Source organism: Stegodyphus dumicola, chromosome X2 (genome assembly GCF_044657685.1).
Source record: "Stegodyphus dumicola isolate Sdum_Otavi_A_Nest chromosome X2, ASM4465768v1".
Lineage (NCBI taxonomy): Eukaryota > Metazoa > Arthropoda > Arachnida > Araneae > Eresidae > Stegodyphus > Stegodyphus dumicola.
In genome coordinates this window covers 120029741-120056742 of record NC_140781.1, presented here as the reverse complement: position 1 = coordinate 120056742, position 27002 = coordinate 120029741, and the positions used below count along the sequence as shown (strand labels likewise).

The window sequence follows — 27002 nt, the reverse complement described above, 5'->3', positions numbered from 1 at the left end:
CTCCAGCGTGCGGAACTGTGGATTGGAAATTCTAAATATGCTCATTTTAAAATTATTCTGAGACATTGCTGTTGAACTGAATTTCATGCTTTAAGTGCAAAGAACATGATATGTAAATAAATAAAAGTAACACACAAAACGTTAAAACGTTCCCTTTGGACGTAATTTAAAATCTGAAACCTTTCAATTCTTTTTTTTTTTTTGGTTTGTTTTTTTTTTGTTTTTTGTTTTGTTTTTGTTTTGTTTGTTTGTTTGTTTGTTTTTTGTTTTCCTGGTATAGTCCTACTTCAGTTCATATTGCACAGAATATTTTCTTCACAGATGAAATAGATGGAAATTTTGCGTACAGCTGGTCCGGGTTCAGAATCCTGAGTTCAACTTTGGAATTTGGTAATGCAGTAAATTACACTTATAAATTAGGCAACTTTTAAGAAAGTCCAAAGGCAAAGTTTCAGATACTGCATGTGCTAAATTAGGCTCTGTTTTGTTAAAAACTGTGGCATCCAAACTATGCTGAAAATATGCCTCATCGTGGCAGGAGAAGCAGACGCTTTTAAAAGTAAAGAAGTGTTAACGATAAGTGTTGCAGTTTTTCCCAAGTATGTTCCAATAACTTCAGTAGATGTCTAAAGAAGTTTTTCCACATTATAAAAACTCATATACGGACATCAGAAAATCTTTCACTTTCGGAAGTATCAAGAAGCACTTAATAATTCACTGCAATTATAGTACATTTGTGTAAAGTTGAAATTTGGAAGAAAAGATAAAATTCATCTCACAAGTAGGGATAATTGTTTAGATTTTAATCCACTTCGCAGTGTTTGTGAACTATATCACTTTTTACATTATTACATTTTGGGGAGGTATTTATTATTTTTAGTTTTAAAAGGCATTTTTCCATTTTAAGAATATTTTCCGGCCTTTTTTAGAGCATTTTCAGTGAACTTCTAGGTCATCAAAATCCGGGACATGACTATAACATTAAGGTTAAAACAGTAAATGATGAGACTCATAACGAAACACGTCATGGAATAATTTTACAGCGGTATATGAAATATCACTTCGGGATGTGGTCAAGTCATCTTGCTGAAGCCATTTTGGCACCAATAATGTAAAGGACGTCAGTCCTAAAAATAATGGCGTCTTTATGAAAACGAAGAGGTAAGTATATTCCGTCAATGCAAGTAACAACTAAGCTTCCTTGAGGTAGTTGCCCTCTTAATCCCCAGCTCTTCCTAAGGAGATTAAAATGTCAACACCTTCACTGTGCCTTTTGAAAGAAATTTAGTATCGTTTACAATTAATAAAAAACAAGGACTACTCGCTTATCTTGTTATATCTGAGTTTGAATTTTCAGTTTCGTTTTGCAAAACATAACTAATCGCATTTAGATTTTTCGCAATTTTTCATCAAAGTGCAGAGACATCAGGATTTTTTTTAAACAGGAGTCATTAAAAATGAGCAATACCCTCGCCGGGATTCGAAACACGGACCTCGTGAATACGCGTCGAGCATGCTGACCACTACACCACGAAGGCATACTAAGAAGGCGGAAGAAATACCTTATATACTCCCCCTTTTAAAGGGCGACTGGGGATTAGGGGACCCAATCGCCAAATCCTGATGGTGGAGAATCATCATCCACCAACTTTTTTAGTTCGGGCGCCACTGTAGAGACATTAGGATTTTTTTGAAAGCAGGAGACATAAAAAATGAGCAATACCCTCGCCGGGATTCGAAACACGGACCTCGTGAATACGCTTCGAGCGTGCTGACCACTACACCACGAAGGCATACTAAGAAGGCGGAAGAAATACCTTATATACTCCCCCTTTTAAAGGGCGACTAGGGATTAGGGGGCCCAATCGCCAAATCCTGGTGGTGGAGAATCATCATCCACCAACTTTTTTAGTTCGGGCGCCACTGTAGAGACATTAGGATTTTTTTTTGAAAGCAGGAGACATAAAAAATGAGCAATACCCTCGCCGGGATTAGAAACACGGACCTCGTGAATACGCTTCGAGCGTGCTGACCACTACACCACGAAGGCATACTAAGAAGGCGAAAGAAATACCTTATATACTCCCCCTTTTAAAGGGCGACTAGGGATTAGGGGACCCAATCGCCAAATCCTGGTGGTGGAGAATCATCATCCACCAACTTTTTTAGTTCGGGCGCCACTGTAGAGACATTAGGATTTTTTTGAAAGCAGGAGACATAAAAAATGAGCAATGCCATCGCCGGGACTCGAACCATGGACCTTTCGTATTCACGTCGAGCGTGCTGACCACTACACCACTGAGGCATGCTAAGAAGGCAGGAGAAATACCTTATAAAAGTCTTATTTTTCGTGAGTGAATTCATTTTAACGAAATACTCTTTAAGTTTTAACTTAATCTTTTGCTTAATATGTCTTATTATTCTTTTGTTTCGGGTCATAGTTATTCTCTCCAGAAAGAATTCTGGAAAAAAAAAAAAAACGCAAAGAAGCAGAAAAAAAATTCCGACTGGAAAAAATAAAACATAGATGAGAAGAAAACAGCATGTGACAAAAAAACAGAAAATGTATGCTTTATTATCATTCTGTTTTAATAAATTTGTGTTAAAAATGTATCCAACGCTTCCAAAAAATGTAGCGTAGACGTTTATAAAACCGAAATTCGTATATGAAAAGATGCGAAAAAATTACTACATGGAAAATAAATTGTTAATACATATCCCATTAAATTTTAACTGTAAATCATACGTAATTTCCTCTGATTAAGGAAATGAAGCACAAAATTTTATCTCTGAACAAAATTTGTGCATATTTCAATGTAAAAATTCTAAAGGCTGAAACCTGTGTGTTATAATTTTGCTTCTACTTTAACTTATAAGATATATCTTTCACCTTCTTAGCGAGCCTTCGTGGTGTAGCGAAAGCGTTGCTAATTTTTCATCTTGCCTGCTTCCAAAAATACCTAATGTCTTTACAAATTTTCCTTGTATTTTGTCATTTACTTTATTCATTGCTTTGTTATGTACTTTACCTCATGAGTATTTTTCCCGAAAGGAACAGTTTTAATCATTGATTTATCTTTGTAACGTACTTTTTTTTTTTTTTTTTTTTTTTTTTTCTTTTAACGAATTTCTAAGGTTTAATCAACATTTATTTGTTAGTGATCAGTTTTATCAAAACCGCCCCGTGTAGCTAGACAATATAAGAAGGCGAAGGACATTAGAAAAACATCTGTAAAATAGCAGGAAAGTGCTACAGAAAGTTAGAGAAGCCAGCTTTAAATTTGAGCTCTAGACATGTAAATGTTTTCGTCGGCAAACCAACTATCTTGTTCATATATTTTTTTTATCAATATATTATGATTCGGGCAGAAAGACCACACACATATTGTCAGAGGATCATACAAATTTGTTTCAAGATGGTTCTTTTAATGCTCAGAGTTATACGAGTAGTAGTAGAATGATGGTTCCCTTTCAGGAGGGCGAAAATCCAGGGACAGGACGCAGCTGCAGCTAATTGATAAAGGGAAGACAGCGCGAGGTACCTAAGATGGTAGGATAACGTCATGGCTTTATAACTGATATGTTTTGAAGAACCTTTTAACTATTTTTCCGTATTCTTCAGCTTAATCAATTTGTAACTTCTTTTCCACTTTTAATCTCCATAAGTTATTTGCATTTTCATTATTTTATCTTGTGTTCTTTAATGTCTGTTCTTATATATTTTATTTAACTTAGTTTATTGCTTATTTTTGCTTTAAATTATTCCAATATTTTATTTAATTGTTTTCGCATTTTTATTTCCGAATTTAATTTTTCATTCACATGACTTTTCTTCTATTAGTTTACTTAATTTGAAACACTGTTATCAATTACCTTTGTAATTACCAGCGTATTCTCATTTCCTGATAACTTTTGCCTCATCTGTTATATTTTTCAATCGTAAAGTCTCAATTCATTTTCGTGATGCTCATTAATTCTATGTTTTTTCTTAAATTTTACGTAAACTTAAATTCTTTTGCATTTTTAATCTTCAAAAATTCCTACATATTCCAACATTTTCAAGTTTAGTACTTAATTTTTTCTTATATCTGCCATTTGTTAATGCTACATCATTTTAATTTACCTGTTAAATAATTCTTACCTTTTCATTGTTCACATAATCTTAGTTTTTACCGAAATTGTTTCTAATACTGTATTTACTATTAGATATAATTTAAAATTAAATTTGTTGACTTAATTTGATGCATAAGTTTTCTTTCCTTCTTTAATTGTAATTTACATTTCTGCTTATTTTCTTTCTCATAAATTGTTAGCTACTTTGTTCTTTTCTATCGTGAGGTATAGCTTTTATACTTCGTTTAACGTTTATTGAGAAAACGGACTTAGCATATTGTTAGTATGATATTTTAGAACAAATTCCCAACTTTCAATGTCAGCTTTACGACTACATTCACTATTTCAAACATTCGCCTTATTCTCCTTTTAATTTTTTCCATTAACTTACTTTTAATGCATAATACTTCTTAATTCAGTTTGTTATTATTATTTCTGCAGCATTGACTGTGCTAATTTTAGCTTTCTTTCTTTTTTCATTTGATGGTTAATTAGACAGATCTTGTAGTTACCTCCTTTTTTTTCCTCTAACAACTCGCGTAAATGTTAACAGAGAGGTTACACAACACCTATTAACAGCGGAGTGTTTTTAGTCATGTCTTGTGTTTTTGTTTCTAGCAAACATAATACTATGTATTGTTTTAAGAATAATGAGTGATCCGGAAGAGGAAAGACTTCTTAGCTCTGGATCTAGTGATTTATTTGAGCCTGTTGAAGGAGAGGAAATCACTTTTAGCGAAGATGATAAAAACAGCAATCGCATTCCCATTAGGAAAAGGCGGAAGGCTTCGAATCTAAGTTAATGGAAGCGAAATGTAAGAAAACGAAGAATGGCTGAAAAACTGTAAATGGAAAAGATAAATTACGCCGAGTCTCTGACCGTGATTGTATGTGGAAGTACGAATGTTTCCATAAACTTACCCACCAAGAAAATTATGGCTACTTGATTCTTTTAATAAACTGGGTGACAAGCGAGCGTAAGACCTCACTATTAATCAAGTTCAGTGGATGAGCCGGACGTAATAGAAGGGGAATGCGACGATTGAAAAATGCAATTCTATTTTTTTTAAATAAAACATAATTTGTGTGTATGTGTGCGTGAAATCTCTTTTTTAGAAGTAGATAGAGCATCAAAGTTCATGACAAGAAAACGTTTCAACATCATTCGAATACCACATCATCTGGAAGATAGATTTTTGAATGAAAATACTGTACTAATATAAAGGAAAATTTTACAAAATTCATCAAAAAGAATATTTTCCTCCAACAAAAATTTTGAGCTTAAAAGCGCTTTTTACGGTTTCCTGAAACCTTGAAAATTACAGCTACTTCCGTTTTGCGGCAGAATTTTCATTTCTGTTCTTTTCTCTAAATTATATTTTAAAACTTTGCTTTCAACTCAAACATATATCATTATCTTAATTTTTTTAATTCGAGGTAAATTCAATACCAACCTAACTGACTAACCGTTATATATGTCTTTCGCTCATATTCCATTTCATAGTCATTTATATTACTAATTTCATTAATTAAAAATGTGGTTTAATGATTACTCATTCTGAAATTGGATTTAGATCCTATTTCTTAGTACTGCTGCCCAAACACACCTGAATGCATAATTGATTTAAGATAAGCAAATATCACCTTTTATTCTTGTAAACTCCGCCAAGGATGTCCGGTTTTTAATATTTCCTTCGTATGCATTTTGAAAGTATTATTAAGTATGTGTTACTTTTGCGCTATCTACTGGTAATATAATCTTGCAACGAAGTATTTTTCCTATTGCATTATAAGATATTTTCTCCCTCATTTCCGCGTGTCTTCGTGGTGTAACTGGAAGCTATTCGCGAGGACACTGCGGACACATTTCTTCAGTTTCCTGATTTCGAAAAACATTCTAAATGGTTCTACAACATTGTTATTATGATGCTAAGTTAGCATTAATTAGTATTATATTATTTTATATATGAATACATACATGTATATATATATTAATTTTACATGGATTGTTCATGTGCAGGGTATAGAATATGTATATGTTTCTGCTAAAGCGCGAAAATGAAGTAATATACAGATTACAGGTAATTTACAGATTAAGACACAATAACACGCCGAACAAATACTAATCTACAGATTGATTACTCTGATCCGTTAAAGAGCGGGAAATTGTTTCATATCTCACTTTACTTCATTAATCTGCAGATTACCCAGATAATTTGCACAATACTTACTAGGCATTCGTTAAAATAAAAATAAGATCTTTGCTCGAACAATGGCAAACGCTTAAGTTAATCTTCAGATAAACAACTCAGTAATATTAAGTATCATTGACTGAAAACTATGCTATAATTTTACTCCATAAAGTTTTAAGCAATTTCATATAATAATCAGCACAGTGGAAATATTTCATATAATAATTAGTACACTGGAAAGTGTTGAAACGTAGTAGTAGTTATTTACCGAATAATTTGGTGTAATAATGAGCATATTATAAGTAAAAGATACTGATATTTGTTGAAATATAATGTTTTTTAGTTTTCGGTATCTGAAGAATCAGAATAACAGAATAAATCAATGAATATAGTAGAAGGCAAAGAATTAAATAAAAAGTTTAAATGTGACAATAAGAGAAATGAATTTGCAAAAGACATGATTAAATTATGTTTACTTATTAGTGTAATCTAATAATTGATGATACATTGAATTACATGGTAATTGACTTTTGCGGTAAGCACGGTAACATTTAGATTTGCAGTTGCGTTTTCTGAAACTCTGTGCAATACCAATGGATTATTTTATCACGAGGGAGAGGGGAAAGGAAGAGAAGAACAAATATTTTGCTTTTTTTTTCTATTTGGAATACGCTAACGTTCACATTATGTAGTACGTAAAGTGCTGAAAACTCTTATTTGTGTAGATGATTCCGCGCTTTAACGGAACAGTTCAGGTAATCTGCAGATTAACCAGATAAAACGGCTTTCAAACCCTAACAGCAGTATACATATACATGGTGTCCCATAAGTCTGTAAATATTTTACAAATTCATAAAAATTGTAGGAATTGTTAGAATTGAAAGCGGTTTGCGAAAATGTAATTCTTGTAAAGGAGAAATCCCCCCCCTTGTAAAAAAAAAAAAAAAAAAAAGTTACAAATTTTGTCGTCGGGGCAGCACAGTCATAGTAACACGAAATATGTAGATCACAGACTCATAAATGTAGGGTTTACGATTAACAGCTTATTTCTGATTTTTCTACTACTTGCTCATACATAAAGTTTTAATCGGGATGCTGACATTAGTGGATAAAGCGTTATTAGTGAAGTTGTTTCGCCTCAGCCAAGAATCTCCGATTAAAGCTTTACGAAGGTTTCGGATGCAGAAAGGATGGAAGAAAGGTTCAGGTCCAATCACTCTTTCCGGATCGACTTTCCTGGCAGGACGTTTCGAAGAAACGGGAAGTCTGTGTCATCATCTTCGTACAGGTGCACCAAGTTTATCATCGGAAGTACTTCGTACAGTACTTCCGATGTAGCGCTGCAGATTGGCACTCTAAGGGAACAATCAACGAGTGCAGTATCGCTCGAGAAAGGGCACGGAACACTGGTAAACCGAAGACATTGGTATACTGCATCCTTCACAGTGTTTTAAAATTATACCCCTACAAGTTACAATCGGTCCATCAGCTCTTATCGAATGATAAAGCTGAGCGATATGAATTCGGAAACTTGGCTTTGTCAAAAATCGATGACAATCTACAGTCGCTTCTTAATACCTTGTGGACTGAAGGAGCTCATTTTTCATTGCATGGAACAGTCAACACTCATAACTGCAGAATCTGGGCAAAGTAGAACCCGCGTGCCTATTACTGAGGAGCCCCTATATTCACAGCGTTTAACTGTTTGGTGTGGTTTTACTGTGTCCATTATTGCGGGCCCTTTTTGAAGAAGTGCTGTGCAAAAGCTGGCTGGAAGACCTTCTAAATTACTGGATAACGCTGCTTGCAACTGCTGCAGAACAAAATAATACCGTTCATACTGGAACATAATGTCCTTGACACACTGACGTTCATGTAAGACGGGGCACCTTGTCATATCACAACCGAAGTGAAGATGTTCCTAAGAACTTTCACCGAAGAGCAATTAATTAGCCGTCATTGTAGAAATAAGTGCCCCCCCCCTCATTTGCCGGACTTAACATCACTTGATTTTTGGCTTTGGTGGTTACGTCGAGTCCAGAATATACCGCAATGGCCCATCTACTTTGGTGCAGTTAAAGGACGCCATCTGTTCATGAAATCGCTTGCATTCATTCGGATATGCTACATGCTGCAATTAACGGTGTTGTAGCTCCCTTGCAAACTGTAATTTTTGGTGATAGTGTACACACAGAATGAGAGTGATATGCTTGTAAAAATTTTCCTGCCTGCAAATAAATATAGTTCTCCTTGTATATAAGAAACGGCTGAAAAGACTTTCAGACTTCAACGGTTATATATATAAAATAAAAATATTTAGAATTAGCATCAACCAAATGTAGCTAATTTTCTAATAGAAAGGCACAAACTGAAAACAGTTCAATCCAAAATGTGAAAAACAAAATTGAAATTGAAGTAAATTAATACAAAAATAGAACAATATTCACATAAGTTTAAAGCAAAATTTGCTCAGTATTAATTAATAACTGATACGGCTTTGGTCTTTATCAGCTGAAAGAATTATCAAATGAGCTACATTTGGCCGCCTTTCGTCCAGGTTAATTCTACATATGTCTCTCTCTCTTACTTCATTAATTTCGCAGCATTTTGCACGACATTCCTTGGTAAAAGCTAATCTGGGTATCAAAACTAAATGTTGGCGTAGAAAACAACCACACAAGATAAGAATACATGAGAAAAATTAAGGGGAAAAATATAAAAATTAAAATGTAAATGACAAATTACAATAAACAGTAAAGTAAAGGAACATATACGAAACAAAAGGTTATTGTTGGAAAATGTTATAAATTTCATAAATATTATAATAAAACTAAGAATACACGGAAAATTGTAAAGGTTAGAGAAAATTAAAAATAAAAGTTAGATCTAAAATTCAGAAAAACTTTAGAAATAAAAATAGTAAAATCTATGATTGTGTGAAAAATATCAGGTTCAAACTAATACAAAAATTAAAGGGCTGTAATGCTATAAAGTAAGACAAAGGGTTTAAATAAATAGAAATAAAGAAGTAATTGACAAATAATACATGTAGAACTCAAAAACTATATTTAAAAATGCCGCAATATGTATGAAATTACAAAAGTTAAAAATGTAAAATAAATATGAATTAAATATTAAAATTGATGTAGATCGTGGGAATGAAGTGAACCTTTACGACTAGAAAATTCAGTAGATGCGAAAGAAAAATTAAGGTAGCGGAGAATACGTTGAAAATCCCAAAGATTGAAAAGGGGAAAAAAATTAACAATGGCGTCTAAAACTAAGTAAACTAATAGAAAATAGGTCCTGAAAATGAGCAAGTAAGTCGGAAATAAAATTAATCTCCTTTCGCTTAATATTTTAATTAAATTATTTTGTATTCTTCTTTTTCTCAAATGATAATGAATTATACTCTCCAATACCATTTTTTAACCAATCTCTTTTTATAAATAACAGCTGAATTTTACTTAATGATGTAATAGAAAAAAATCTGAAAGCTTTCAGATTTTACATTACGCCCAAAGGGGAGTTCTTTTTAACGTTTTGTGTGTTACCGTTATTTATTAAATATCCTGTTTTTTGCACTTAAACTGTAAAATAATAATATAGCGTTAGTGTCATTTAATAACGGCATAAAATTTCCTTTTCGCTTTTTTCCCTGTTCCAGTGTCAAATTTAGGTAAATAATTACACGAGTGAAAAACCATCATAGAGATTATTTGAAAGTGGTTTTAATTTTTTTTTTTTTTTTTTTTTTTTTTTTTTTTTTTTTTTAAACTGAAAATGATCTCTTAGATCGTCTGAGTTATGGCACTAGCCCTAACTCAGACGACAGCAAGGAATAATATAACAAATTTAAAAAAAAAAAAAAAGCAGGAGAAATGTACCTGCCGTAGATTTCCTCAATCTGTTAAAGAATAAAATCACTTTTCCTGTAAAACCTACAAGAAAGGTTTTAATCCAAACTCATCATTTCTAATTAATAGCAATCTATTCCCAACTGTCATGCTATTGTAGTTTCATCCCCATAGTGTGGAATAACCCTTCTGCAATTATGGGAAGGAGGGAGGAGCAAAATAGTAAAAAAGGTAAAAATCAGCCCCCATGATAGTCACGGATTCACGGGTCCGGCCGCAGACGCCGGAAATGACACACCTGCCAAACGCGTGTGAACGGAACCGCGTACAACAGGGGAGATGAGAAACCGGGTGGAAAGCAGAAGCGCTGCAGCTGTCAGAGGGCTAAGGTACAAAAAAGGATATCTAGTTGGCTGAACGCGGGCTGTTCTTTACATCTTTCGAGTGACGCAGTGTCAGCACAATACATAACAGCAAAGATATTGGATGGAACTTGATATATTTCTACTTTTGTAGATTTCCGCGTTTGTTTTTAAAAGGACTTGCTCTCTTCCTTGTTCTGTTGCGAGTATTACTTCGAACATCAAATAATAGTGAAATAATCATCTGAAACTGAATATATGTTATTATTTATCTACGCATGATTGATCTGAAGAAAGAAAATATATCAGAGCTTATCTGAAACGTAAATATTTATTTAATAAAAAGCACGAATACCACGTTTTAAAATAAATTTGTATAAATAGGAATTTTCTTTTTTACTTTCTTCGTGCCATTTCAGTACAGGATTTAAATGTATAATTTATACTAATTTAACTCAAAATAACTGCGTGTTTGTAGGACATCAGCTGAAGATATGAGCTTAAATTATGTTTTTTAATTAAGAATCATTCATCTCTACGATGAACTGAACACTATATATTTATTGGAAAACTTGTCATTGCTATTTATTTCAGTTTAATTTATGCAGTGATGCTACTTAGAGAAGAACAGAAGAATATATTTTCATGGAAACTGAGAATATTATTGTTCATCTTTTTATCTGAAAATTTCATTCATATACATGGTTATCACCACGACATTTTGGATGACTATGGACGATACCATTTATTTTGGAAAGTCGACAAATCAAATGAAAGACTTTTATTCAAAATAGAAGTTCAAACCAGAGGTTATGTGGCTTTGGGACTGTCGCCTCACGGAGGTATGCCTGGCAGTGATATCGCTTTTGGTTGGGTAAAGAATGGCAAGGCATTTCTTCAGGTAAGTCAGTCTTTCTCTTATATTTCATAAGTATTATAATTCGGTACTCTATTTTATTCCATTCAAGAGGAATTTCAGAAATCCAATTAACATTTAAAGCGTTATACTTTTATTAACTATTACTTGAATTCTAAAGTTAACTTTCTTACTAGAAAATATATTTCAATTATAGCGAACGTTTCGCTGTTTCGGTAGTTTTATATCATATTCTATGTTTTCGTATTTATGTATATTTCATACATAAGGCTTCATTAAAAAAGGTTTAGAATAAAGCATAAGTAGAAGTTAAAAAAATTCATTTAACTAATAGCTACAGATTTTACTTGTGATAGATAAAACTTAGGAACCTAACGTTATATTCTGTACTGATCAGTATTACTTGCATTGTCTATTGTATTACAAATGATAAATTCAATGAAAGCTTAAATTTAGTCCGATCTAAGTAAGAAATATTCTTCGTACTGTTAGGAAAATGAATAACAATTGTTGACTTTCTAAGATATTTCAAATAAGTAAATTATCTTCGCAGAGACGAAATATTATTTTCCATACATTTCGTAAACTGGAACATCTAAGATGTATGAGTTGGAAGCAAATTCCACTCTTTTTTCCTTTTTTAGTTCTTTTTTTTTCCCCCATTTGTTATCAGTTCTTTTACATTAGATGCCAATGAATTCTGGAAATATGTTATATGCTATTATTAGATTCACCTGATAAAATACTTCAAATAATTCTTTCAGAGAAGACTTTTTCTCCTTTCTGCTTTTCCTCTTTGAACTCCTCCAAGAAAGAAATTAATCATAAAATTTCATAACATCATTGCAAGTGTCTCTTGAGTTATGTAAAGAATTTATTATTAAGTACTGCAAAGCAAACCTTGCAAACTTAATTTAATAGTAATGAAGAAAGAACCATTTTATCTTACTCGAATTCCTATTGTTTTAAATACTATAAAAATCTTGTATTTAATATGCATTTTTCTGACTACTTGTCCATGTATAAAATCGCTTTGAGTGACAAAAGCGGAAAGGTGGCCTGCGAAATGAATATTTGGAATTTATTCGCATTTGTAATAGATGGTTGGCATCGCTTTTTAAACGTTTTCGGTATCTTTCACTGTACTTTAATTTAAAACTGATGCGGTCAAGGAAAAGAAAAGAAAACTCAACATGTTTAAAGACATAATAGAGGATGTATACCAGCTGCAGTGTATATATTAAATAAATTAGGATATTTTGATCTGTAAACCGACAGCACAATAACATTAAACATTTACATTGTTCGCTTTAACAGGTAAATTATTTAACAAAAATATGCATTTGTAAAATTAACAAATGCGCGATCTTGAAATAAGAATGTAGTTGCTACGAAAATCATTTTTCTTCCTAAAAAGGACGTGTAATTGAGATTAAAAATCATTATTTTTGTATGTTACATGTTGCAAAACGTAGATTTAAAAAGTCGAATAGAAAAAATAACAGATTATTTGTTTAAAAATTTAGGATTTTAAGTAAATAACTTTAGGTCTTTAACGGCATTCTAAAAACAAGAAGGGTCTTAAGAAGAATATATACTTTCTCTCTTCGATTTTGCTTTATTATTGTTTCATTTTATTACTTTTACTGAGGCATCGTACTTTAGAGCTCGGTACATTGCTGAGGCTCCGTACTTTTAGAGCCACCAACCTCCGAGTGAATAAGACCGCTGAATATTGGTTGTTTGACACAGGTTTAAATCTTAACGAATAGATATTTCCGTAGTGTTAACGAATGGATATTTCCTCATGTGTAACGTGAATACAAGCATTGTAAAAAAAAGTGTCTTATGAAAAATTTATAGTTTCTCTCTTCAATTTTTCTTTATGATTGTTTCATTTTATTACTTTTACTCAGGCTTCGTTCTTTCGAGCTCCGTTCATTACTGAGACTCCGTGCTTTTACAGCCACCAACCTCCGAATGGATAAGACCGCTGAAATGTTGGTTGTTTAACACAGATTTAAATCCTAACCAATAAACGTTTTGGTAGTTTTCCTCATGTGTAACATGAATACAAGCCAGTTTCCCTTAAGTTATTTACGAAAGTATCCCTTCTTTTGCAGATAACCTTCGTATGTTTAATTAAATCAACGATCTGTATTTTTAATTTCGCATTTATACACCTTTTTGTTGTTTAGCAAAAAATTTTTATTATTTTTCCCACTGATACTTTTGTAGCACGACCATAATATTTCATTCCATTACAGAGACAGTTTAACTTTCCAGATATATAAAACTATATTTTAATTCAACACGCACTTTTATACGATAGCACTCATTGTTTTCAGTTATAACTGCAGTTGAACAACGTATATTTTCTTTCCTGAATGCTTAATCTCAAGATTGACCTTGCTTGTTGAGAAAATCACTGGCAGAGGTTTACTAAGGCAAAGAAATAAAAAAGTAGATTCATGGCAAGATCCCATCGCTCTTCTTCTGTGCTAGAAGAGAGCTAGGAATGTTTTATCCACTTGGTGTGAGCAGGCTTCTTTTTGTGTTAACAAAAGTCAACAGAGAACATGCGCTTGTGCCATTATCAATAGAGTAATTTCTACTGATTCCACATATTCTCAGTACTTCAATATTAAATACACCTATTCTATGTGGTAAAAAAACTTATTAACATATGTATACGGTTTCTACTTTAAATTTGTTCCTTTTGAAACTACCACATTATTTTATTTAGAAGTGACTTTTGCTTCATAATTTTAACCTGCTGTATCTTTTCATAAAGTAACTGTTGACTGCAAATGTCGTAGGCATTACAGCTTTCTATTAATTTTGATCTGGCGTAGAATTTCTGCGACAGCTCTGAAAGAGCTCTTGAACAGCGAAATTCTCATTTTGAAGACCTCAGTGCCTTGAATATTGTACTAATGAAGGCGTGAAATTTAACTCCTCCCACGTTATAATTAATCACTTTATCGAAAGCATGAAATATCTAAATGATATGTGCTTGCAAATTAAAAGCGATCATATTCCCTCTTGATGACAAAAGTCTATAATTTTTCCCTGAGGTATGCACTTTTTTCAAAAACTGTGTTATCATATATTATTTTAGTTTCACTTATCTCCTAATGTAGTTTTTATACTAGAAAGCCTCTATACGTTATTTTAATTTACATTTATATGTTATGGTAGTAAAAATCACCTCAACGAAATTTGTTTAGTTTCATTAAACAGTTTTTGAGAAATCGGTTATTTTATGTATGTAAAATTAAATCTGAATACCAGGGTAATATTTAATGAATAGCATCATACAGTTACACTATTACTTTAAATTACCAAATCGCTTCAAAACAACCGTAGAGAGACTACTAGACGATTTTTCGTCCAATCTAACTTTGTAATTAAAAGTACCACTACTTAAAACTAAAGGATTAAAATAAAAACTGTTAATTACTACGTCCATTTGTCAATTCCGCAAGCTCAAATATTTAAATGAAACAGAATCTCGCTATTCTGCGGTAGCCAAAACACACGTTCAAATGAAATTGAATGCGAATTATAAAATCAGTTCGTCTAACTAAACCGTGGCTTAATTATGCATTCGCAAAGCATTAGCGACTAGCAAAAGCTTAAACCGATAAGTTAAAATTCAGTTGCAAGAAACCTCAAACAGAATGAGACTCAGTCTATGTTCCCAAAAGCTCAGTATAGAAACCAATTATTTTGATCTTATTTATATTTTAACTAATTTTCATTCTGGAGGAAATTAATGAAACTTGAAGCCAAAACAATAAGATAACTGGGTTAATTAATAGGAAAAACCATACAACATAACATAATATTTCGTTTTTTTAATCACTTTTAGTGTCATATCAGCTTTTAAGTATTGGAGCAATGCAACCATACGTTTATCACTACTCAATGAGATGCAAGAAAACTAAAGAATTTTTATTATAAGAAGCCATTTAAATTTAATTCTAAAATTTCGAAACAAATTTCAGAAATGTAGGTGCGTGACGCTTGCAGAAGACTATATAACATGTTTAGTACAACATATATAACAAGTTTAGTACAAGAAAATAAATGTTTGTCTCTAGCGTTACGAAAATCTTCTAATAAAATGCAAATTTATCTCCAAGGAATTCTCTCTTCATGCTTTAAACTTAAAGGTTGACCATCTAAAGAAAGAAAATTCTTAAAAGTTGTTTTCAGCAGATCCGTATAATTCAGTTTTAACGGTCTACTTCTTTTCAGGTGTAATTTTTGCCAGAATTTCTTTAATGCATGTGTTGGTATGTGTAAGATGGAGTGTATAACGAGAACAACAGTCGAAACCCTTTGCAGCTCCCATTGATTTCCTAGGCGTTATCTGTTACTGAATCATAAATTATATTATTAGAGAGAGGGAAATTTTCTGTTCAGAATCAAATAATATATTTCTTCATTTAGGAATATCACAGGAGAGTACTTACATATTTAATCTGTTAGAGAAAAAACTATCAGCATGTGTTGTATACTAATAAACTCATAACACTGGTATATAATATTTTAAATTAAAATTGTGAAATCAAGACTACAGAAAAAAAATATCTATCTATCTATATATATATATGCCAGAAATCTGCCAGCATATTCCCCGACATCAATGGTAATATGCATCTGGTTCATTTATTCACTTTAATAAATGGGAATCCTGCTGCTGAACGCCAATAATTATTTCTCTTCCTAAATTCTAATAATTGTTTCCTCTTGCTAAAAGGCCAACCATTACTGCTTCTTGCTAAACGCAATCATTACTACTTATTATGAAATGCGAATGTGTATGCATCACTGGGATATTTTGGAACAGAAATCTTTAAAAATATGCAAGGGCTTCGCAGGAATTCGAGCTCTGGATCTTCCATTTTTTAGCCTGACGTACTTTACAATTACACCCCGAAAGCACGCGATAAGAAGGGAGAAAAACCTTACAAATTCATTATATCGCAGCATATAAATTAAAGCATGAATGCGGTCAGTGTTGCTGAAAGTTTGCATACTTGAACTGTTTTAATTAATGTATTTATTATTTCACAACTAGTAATTTTAGACTACTAATTCTTTCATATAATAAGTTTCAGATTCCTTTTCATAATTGCAATCATGTGAATCCATAAATCAGAATTACATGATTGTACAGGTATAGACTAAAAGAGAAACACGCTAATGTGACAATCAAAATCGTAAAAACAACCTTGTATTTAGCGTAGGTATAATGAAACACTCAATCGATTTCGAGGGCAGCTTAAGGTCCCTCCTCATCAGGAGAAAGAAATACCTAGAAAGAAGAAAATAAAGGAGAAGGAGTCACAGAAACACGTGGTCCTTATCAGCACTGCACGTGGTTATAACTAGATTTTTAATCAGAGTTGCACTGGCCGCCTACTTTTACTGAGCCAGGCTATCTGATCAAGCATAAAAGCATTTTTGAAGTTCAGATTTTGAGCGTAAGGTGCATTTGCCCCTCGCTCCCTATTTTAACTTCGCTAATTTTTCTTGTCCTTTATGCTTGATCAGATAGCCTGGCTCAGTAAAAGTAGGCGGCCAGTGCAACTCTGATTAAAAATCTAGTTATAAGCACGTGCAGTGCTGATAAGGACCGCGTGTTTCTGTGACTCCTCCTTTATTTTCTTCTTTCTAGGTATTTCTTTCTCCTGATAAGGAGGGACCTTAAGCTGCCCTCGAAATCGATTGAGTGTTTCATTATACCTACGCTAAATACAAGGTTGTTTTTACGATTTTGATTGTACAGGTATATATAGAATTCAAGTTTAGCTTCTTTTGTAGCTATTTGTAAGCTCTTATGCACGATTTCTGGCGAATTATCATTTCAATCAAGCGTTTATATATTCAAATTAATTTACGTTGTTGTTTTATACAGCTTTATAAAACAGCAACTTACATTAATTTTAACTTGGTATTCGCAAACTTAAACTGAAAGTTACTGCATCTTGCAATCAGATCTCTCAGTAAACGTTGACTAAATCTCTACATTAATAACCAGAAAACCAGACCACTTAGAAAGATGGTAACCAGGGCATGATTAATAACCAGATGTTATGATAATAATATCTGAGTACGATTAACAACCAGAGCCACTTAGGGAGATGGTTACTTTGTTCTTACCTACCTACTTTCATACAAAAATAATTTAAAGCGAATAATCTTATTCCAGGCAACTAAATTCACGAAAAAAGTGTTTCTACTTAAAAAGCTCAAAACCAATAATTCATACTCCTGTCTCTTTTTAAGACAAATAGGAATTCTTTTAATAACTTTTAATTTTCTTTAAGTGTTTACTTCTGAAGAGAAAGAGTGGAAATGGAAGAAAGCGAAGGTCTTTGAAATCACCTGTTACAGATATTTGCCGTTAAGATGTGCGATCGAGGCTTTATTTCATTCCGTAATGCAATCACAGTGGCGTACGTCAGTACTTTTCTACATTACGCGTATTATAAGTAACTTTTGTTCTTTCCTGATAATTTCCTGCACTTATTCTGTGAACGCGAATGAAGTATATTTTCTACATGTTTCTAATTTTGCATTTCTGTGATAGAAAAAGGTATACATAGAAGTCGTCTCATTTGAAAATATAGCATAAATCATTGTCTAAAAAGCTAAGGAGATTGTTGTGTAATATAAATTTAAAAAATCTGTAAGACCTTTAAACCTTCTGCAGGATCTGTCTGTTCATTGCACTCTCTGAAACTTCTGACCTTCCTTGTAAGCCGGAACTTCACCGGCATTGACATTGAGATTTATCTTATTTTACCTGATAGTAACATCAGAAAAAGTCCATGAATTTTATTGTGGTGAGAAGCGCAGGGTTATATCTGTCATTAGCACAGGCCTGCCATTGGCGGACTTAAAGTGACAGAACGACTTTTCTCAACTGCGTCTCAGTTTTGAAGGAGAATCCCCTGAGAAACGGATTCAAAGTTTCCTACCCATTTCCACTACCACCAAACTACTCGAGAGAACTTTCGGCTTGCCATGCATTTTAAGTGTCCCCATGCCGTAAAGACACTGTAGACAAACAAAAATTCAGCCTTCTCCGGAAATCAAACACATGACCATAGATATGGCAGCTAGCATCACTAATCACTGTACCGATCAGGGTGACACCAGCGCGAATGAGGTAAAACTATCAGAAAATAGCTTAGAAGCCTAATTATACTACCCTGAAAAGGAAGTACTCATGTTTATCTATGCAAGCGCATACCTTGAAGATCAAATATACCAGTTCTTAAGATCTTACAAGAGATTTTTCTATCGAATGCTTATATAAAAGCAAAACAAAACGTAAACTTGTTACATCAAAAATAGGAATCTATAACTTTTAAATAAATATACGATTGCTTCTGGGAAATGATTCAGATTCTCTTGAACTTACTACCAGCATAATTTGGCATGCCATTGGACAAGCAACAAAGGATTCTCAGAGTGCTCTTTCAAGCCAGACATAAACTTATATAATTTTGCAGCATTTCGGTTAGGAAGATCACGCGCATTAATCTTGAAACTACACTTATTTTTTTATCTTGATTTTTATGTGAGCTGTGATAACATTGACTATTTCAAAATATGATCGGATTAAAATTCACAATTGAACTTAAGTAGCTATGGACGGAATGGAATGTTGGTGGAAGGCGTAACAAATGACGGGACATTGCATGTCAAAATAGAGGGCGTTATACCCTGGATGTGCCTCTTCAGCAACGAGGCGTCATTCCTTTCTTCCTCCTGTCTTTCTTAATCTTTATATTTTCGTATTTGCTATCTTAGTGACCATCTAAGCATAAAGCTGTAATGCGTCTTTCAAGGTTGTTCGTGCTAGGATCTTGCACGAGAGGGTGTTGTCGTATTTCGAAGAATTTATTTTTGTCGCTAGCCGTAAACTTACACGTGATTGAATGTTGCAGATAAAAAAAGAATACTTTCTACTAATGGCGATATTATTATATTATTGTTTTCATTCCCAGTATCATGAGAAAAAAAGATAATTATTATATAAGTGTTCAAAAGTTTTAATCTTCGAGTAGTTCAAGAGCAAAAACACTTAATCACTTTTGATGATCTCTCATATATACACAGGATTCCTGTTGTCACGGCAAGCATTTTTTGCGCTGAGCAAAGATACCTAGTATTGAAGGAAGTCAACTAAACAGTTTTACCGTAAAAATAAACAAGTAGATAAAAAAAAAAGGAAAAATAGATGAATGAGCAGAGCATGAAATCTTAAATACTGTATTTAATTCGAAAAGCGATTATATATATAATAGCTAGCTGTATTTAACGTTAGACAAAAAAAAATAATTCCTGATCCTTTTCTTCCGAAGTGAATTTTCTTCAGACAAAAAATTTTTTGTCCCGAAGAACCTGATATATACCTGATCACCCTATAAATCGATTGAGTTTTATTAAAAATCAACGAAAATCTAAAGTTGCTTTTTTACCTAATTTTAAATTTAGTACTTTCTGATCATTCATGTTCTCACAAAAAATCTGCAATTCATTTGCGATTTTATGAATTGAAAAATGCTTACTTGGCTAACTAATCGGCATAACAACTAAATAAGAACTGTTCCATTCATAAATAATAAAGTATTTTATAAGAAACAGAAAATTTTAAGCTAAGAAACAAAATTGATATGGCGGAAATTTGCATTTTTGCAGTCAATGAATATTGTTCAGCGAAATTATGGTTAAATATAAAACACGTGAATCCGCGTGTACTTAAACGCGTGTGAGGTACGCATATGTGTGAGTTGGCTACTGTAGCATGTATATATTCGAAAATATGCCAAAAACAGCAGTTCTACAATAAGCTGAAGCCGTGGTTCCGGATATTTAGAAAGTACCTTAAATTTCCATTGTTCTGCTTCTCTTTCTATTAGATCCAGATCGTAACACTATTAACTCTGCACTAATTAGCTGTCCTTTACTGTCATGGATGAGTTATCGCTATCTCAGAACTTCATTCTAAATGCGCTTAATGGATAGATAAATAAATAAATTATGCTTAAAATTTATTGGTTACAAGACAGAAACTACATTTATTATAGTTAAGAATACGAAATATTGAAAAAAAGGTCCAGTTTAATACATCAGACAATATTTGAGCAAACTAGGCAATTTATCCAACTGCCTTTTCCTTTGTAATTACATATTTTATAATGAAACCGATGTATAAATTTCGCGATATTATTAAGTGATATCTTCAGTATTTTTGTGCATCTCTTTCGGTTAAATAATCTCCTAATGTTCAAATAACCTCCTAATGTCTTTTATGCAGAGTAATTCAACTATTTGCTTGGAATTCATTTACATAATATTCTAGAATGCCAATTACCGTCTGGTTACGTGAAATAAGTCCAAAAATCATCATAATTTACAGATACAAAGCACATACAGAACTGCATTTTGAAAAGCAGTTATCTTTCTGTTGTTTTTTCTTTGTGAAATTATGTTAGTTTAATATGCATATTTACATTATGAAAGGTATATGTTGGCCTTTTATTAGACAAATAATAAAAAAGGTCGTTTTAAAAATGCTAAGTTTCGCGAGTTTTCTTTTACTCCGTATTAATATAACGTGTTGTTGATTTTAAAAAAAGGTTTCTTGAGAGCAAATTACTACTTAAAGACAAATATATGTCACAATTTTTATATGGTAAAATAATTATCAAAATGACTCCTCGAGATTTTAGTAGTCAATGACATCAGTAAATGAAATACATAACTGCCTTTTCTCCTTCAGAAAAATATAAAGCTTACGAACTTGATGATTGATGGCAGCTGTCATAATTTCATATCTTCAGATACTCAAGAAAAATGTCAGTATCTTCGTGAATAATTAAATTTCACCTTTTACTCTCCAGAACGGAGGCAATATTTCAACATCTTTCGTGTTATATCTAAGTAGTTAAGTCGGTAGCCATGTACAGTGATAAAACTGAACAAACAAAACCTTTCCCTGCTCGATATTTTTATCACTTTCACGTTTTACTAGTCTAAAAAAAACTAGCTGGTGGCTAATTTCTAAAATAAAAAAGGCAGAATTAATGAAAAGAAAACCTGAGCTTGCTGAAGAAAATCAATCAATAAGAATGTATCAAGTAATATTAATGAAATTAAATGTAAGGTAGCTAATACACAAAATTTTAAACTGAAATTAATCTAAAGACGGAAAAAATAAAACATAATTCAGAAAATATATGTCATTATCTCCCGCCAATCTCTAAGAAGGCGTGAGAGAAATAATGGTTTCGCTCCACAAATTCGATAGTGAGTTTTTAATGCATAAGCATAAGTTAGGGTTCACACAACACGTTTTTACTATTTTTAAAATGATGTTTGTGTGGGGGGGGGATGTATGTGATGATTTTTTTCGTCCACGATAAGTCATATATGAAACTTCCAAAAAGTATTTTCCATATTTATGCTTCTTGCCCATAACGGTTTTCAATGAACAATCGGAAGTGGTATTTTACTCGAAGCCAGTAACAGTTTTTAAAGAAAAATTATATTAAATATAATCTAAAATTGTCCTATTTTAATATTTAAGATCTTACATCGATGGGAATAACATATTAGATTTTGTCTTAAACTGTTAAAAATAAACTGATACTTTACTTGAAACTCTGAACAGATTTTTGTGAAAAACATTTATTATGAGATAATCTAAAACTTCTCAGATCTGATATTTAAAATATGTACTCAAATCTGGTATTTAAAACATGTATATGATTAATAGAAACATATTACATTTATATACATTAAATGTATTCTTGAAATTACGCCTAATCCATCGAGAATAAACTCATTATGAAAATGAGCTCTCGTGATGAAACATTTAAATATATTATTCTGAGACTCATTCCTGAGTTTTGTCTCCGTTTCTCTCTTGAGTCGAATCACTTTTCAAATAAAAAGATGCTGCCACGAAATGTTATCGCTCTGCATTATGTTTAAAGAAATAATACAGTAAATATAAAAAGTAAAGTGAATATAAAAAAAGGTAGGGTAGCACTCAACATTCTACTAGGAATTTTAAAGTTACGCTGCTTTTAAAGATTTTGTGATTTTGTTGTCAAACGTTATGTAGCATAAGGGTAAAGAAATTGGTTTTCAATAAATAAAACTAAAAGAACAAATTAAAAACAAAATTTGTCGTCTTATTAAGAACACTGAACATTGATATCACAAAATGAGAAAAGGCTGGAAAAAATGCATGGCAGCGCTTAACACTGTCTAGGGAACTCTAAGGATATGCTGCCATTAATAATTTTCTGATTATTAAATCATTGATTTGTGAATCGAAAGCGCTATATATAATCATAGGATATATTAAGATCGATGCGAAATTTTCAAATGAAAGCATGAGAATAGATGTGTACATGAGCACATATAATTATACTAATCCATTGTATAAGAATAAAATAATAAAAAAACGAGTAGTATTTATAATTAACATTGAACCATGAAATCTTTAATCATATTAGATTTCATTTACAAACAATCAACCAATTCTATGTTTTAAACAACAGCGAGCTTTAAGTAAAGATTTCATAGTTTTACTTAAAGCTCACTGTTATTCAAAAACACGGATCTGGCAGGAGGTCATGTGCTAACCACGTAAGTGTGTTGTGTATATTTAATATAATTTCATTTCTTTTTTTATTTGCATTTTTATCAGTTTAATTGTCTTGGAATACCATTGTAAATATTTTTATAAAAGTCTGTTTTTTACATTTAAGATAGAATTTTGCATTCATATTAGTAAAAATAAATACCCTGTATTTTAAAGTTGCCGAATATCATATATGTATGACTAATGATTAGAAAATAGTCTTCCTCTCAGTTTTATAGTGAACAGCACACTTGATCGGACGTAGCTAAGCTTATTTGAATAAGCATAAATGAATTATTATTAAAGAGCTCCAGCGTATTTCGCAGGATCTAAGATTTCTGTTAGAAACGGAGAACTACCAGAGTATGATTTCACTGCGCTCGGTGTGAGATTAAGCACAAATCCTTCTTGTTTTTAATCTTTTATAAATTACATTTGAGTTTGTCCAAAAAGAATTAGTTGACCCATAAACTCATCATTTTAATTACTGTTATTTTTTGTTCAAACTGCTTTCCTGACAAGCAATTCTGTTGGTAATGGTTCTGCTTATTGTTAAAAAGGCAGTATATAAATGCGTATGAAGATTATGAGGCGAATTTAGCGTGTTTTCTGTATTAAGTTCTTAAATGGCTTTTATATGAAACCTGCGAATAATAAGAATATCTCAGCTGTTTCACTTTTGTTCACCTTTCTATATATGTTATATTCGTGAAATCTTTATTCTACGAAATTAAAGATAAAATTTTATTCTTAAATAAAAATAATACACAATTCTTTTAATGCAATAGCTATTCATGTTATGCATTCAAGTTATCAATATGCGCAACATAACAATTAACTCAATTAACTTCGCGAAATTTAAAACTGTTCTACATTTTCTAGACCGACATTTATTTTTAACGGTATTCAATGAATAAATACTTCTTCTTTCTTTAGAATTCTTTGTCTTCGAATCCATGTAAAATTAAAGAAATTAATTCTTTTATATTGTTAGAAACTACTCTTTTATCAAGACTTCTCAAATGCGCTATCCATCTTGATGAGATGAAATTTTAGCAATACTTTTTGTAAAAATTATTCATTTTGTAAAGATGAAATTTCTAAAATATTACATTGTGTATGAGATACATCTTTCAGAACTTGTTCGAACAATAAGTTGCATTTAATAATAAGTTGCAAGCATATGACAAAAATTAAATTAATGAAATAATAAAAAAAAATATTTTAAAATATACGCAAAAACTTTAAGAAATATATAGAATTTTCAATATATATAAAAAATCTACTTGCTTAATTATTCATATGATTTGCAAAAATAAATTAATGTTTCTGAATGCCCAAATATTTTTACGCTACTTCTGTATTCAATAGCTCTGTTGTTCTACTTCAACAGAATAGCTGGAATCTGAATGGTGAAGAAATAATCTTAAGCTCCCTTTTTACAATTTTATGAAATAGTTAACTTGAAAAGCAGTTGCTGGATTGTTCAAAACGTCCAACTTATTTGGGCTTTGCCTTAGAAACAAAATGTAGTAGGTGTATTCAAAATCTGACAGGGAAGAAAAAGACTCGAGATTTTGAAATTTATTTAAAAGTATTATATAGGAAAGCATATGATTCAGCCCCACTAATAACCCTCATACTGCTTCCGCTCTAGAATATGGACATCAAATTTATAAAACCACCTCGGACAAAAGAACAATTCAATGCTGCAAGAAAAATTATGGGACAATTGACCCCAAAATACCGTAATTTAAGAAATTTATATTCAGCTTAGCTCAGTAAACAACAAAGTGAATTGTTATAAATATTTTAATAAACTCAAACATTTTGGGTTCAATAACAGTACATCAGGTTTACTTTTGAATTGGTCTGGGAATCGGCGATTGAAAGCGAAACGTCCGATTAATCTAATTATGGACATGTAATTTAATGTTGAATCAGTCTTAATGCTGATATTTAATGTTAAATCTTTCAGATGATTGACTTCTACCACATGTTTTGATCATGCTACTTTTAATGATGATTTAACTACGTATAAAAAGAACACAACCACCAACCTGATCTATTGAAACAAATAGCCTCAATTATCCCACTTGTTGTGATCCATACTGATGGTAGTACACTGCGCATGTGCAAAATGAGAAGTGATGTGCAAAATGAGAAGTGGTGTCTGCATCAAAATAGCTGAAAGTGAGATTAGACTTTGCTGCAGAAACCCAGACTAGGGTTCAGTATTGAGATTAAAACTGAATAGCAATGAAAGAGACATTGCTCTCGGATATGAAAATTTATCTATTTGGATTCTGACCATTTCCATACAGTACAAGAAACTTGGTCTTAGATTATGGGAAAAATGGACAAGACATCATTTCCAAATTATCAGTTCTGTATTAAGTAAATTGGGCATGCATTCAGGGGGTTTCATCTTACGCTGGCGTGCCATGGTAATGAAATCATTGATTTGCTTGCTAGGGGTGAATATGATCTCTTTGCACTCATTCTTCATCCGAATAGTGTGCTTCAGATATCCATTCCATGAAAAAAATAAAAAAAGCGAATATTAATTGGTAAATTCTATCTAATCACAATTGGTACGTAGAAAAATGCCATGAACTGCATCATCTTTTCCTTGTTCTACTGCCGCATCTCTTGGTGATGAAAGTTTCACAAAATTATTCAAACTGAAAAATACGACACTTTTCATGTGTAAAGGTTTAGAGCAACTGATAAAGCCTGCATATTAGAATTAAATATTAATGTTTTTAAGGAACTAGGATATTCCTTTTAGCAAAATTTATGCATATCAATCCACTATATGAATGAATCGATTTCGATTCTCGACATGAGGAAATTTCAAACCAAGTTGACTTAATGACTCCGCCATGGTCGCAGTTTAGGTGAGAAGATATAAAGAAAAGGAATTAAAAAACTCATGTGTTATTTTGCTGTAGTGGTTAGCATACTAATCTGGTGCACCAAAGAATTATATTCGATTCCCTACACAGACTGTTGGAATTTTCTAGACAGTATTTATAGAACACCGTACCTAGGTCAGTTTGTATAGTCTATTAGGATAGTTGAAGAAAGAAACGTGAAAAACTAACTGTGCTCTCGCCGAGATCCAAATACTGTTTCTTTTGCTAGCTTAACAGATGTTTCAGTCACTAGCTGGACGTTCTAACTGCTTACGTCATAACAGTATGCACGAGAGAATATGATGATCCTTTACATGGGTGACTACCAACTGTAAGAAATTTACTTAAAGGAGGCCTTATCAATGAATGACTACTTGAGACTAATAAGGAACCAACTGCTTGAGACTAAGGAACAATAGCCAGCTTTCTCATGATCTCACCTTAATAGACGAAGGAAAACGCAACAAAACTAAAGTTAGAAAAACGAAACTACGAACTGCACTAATTTATTTTTGCTTTTCTCTCTTTTTTAAGAATATAGTTGCTACAAAAAGTCATTTATCTATATAAAGGGGCATTTGTTTGAAACCACACATCGCTATTTTCGCCTATCAGATATTATAAAAATTTTGTCTACAAAATAAATATTTAATGGAAACTTGGTATGTACGAAACTAAAAATAACATACTAATACTCATATTATAAAGTTTAAAGGAATCATAAATAAGACCTCTTTAATTAATTTCACTAAGTATACTGCGAAAGTAATTAAATGATTAAGAGATAATAACTAAATCGAAATACATATATGTAATAACCTTATCAGTTATTAAATTGTAGAAGAGATATTGATATCTATTATTTTTCTTTTTTAGATAAATGTTACTCGTAACAAATCTTCTTAAATAATGTAATGGTTTTAATTTATTTCAAATTTACGATTTTATGTAACTAGTTCTCACTTAATTTTAAAAATTACTTTATTAAACCTAAAAATTCACT

The 27002-nt window shown here is 32.0% G+C and overlaps 1 protein-coding gene across 1 annotated transcript in view; it reads left to right on the top strand.

Annotated features, from left to right (window-relative positions):
* Positions 1-10520: 10520 nt before the first annotated feature.
* Positions 10521-27002, top strand: part of LOC118184998 (DBH-like monooxygenase protein 1 homolog) — a 91106-nt gene continuing 74624 nt past the window's right edge. Inside the window, exon 1 of the mRNA XM_035354765.2 lies at positions 10521-11425. Within this exon, the coding sequence (XP_035210656.2) occupies positions 11135-11425 (291 nt within the window). The 5' untranslated portion in view covers positions 10521-11134. The remainder of the gene's footprint in view (positions 11426-27002) is intronic.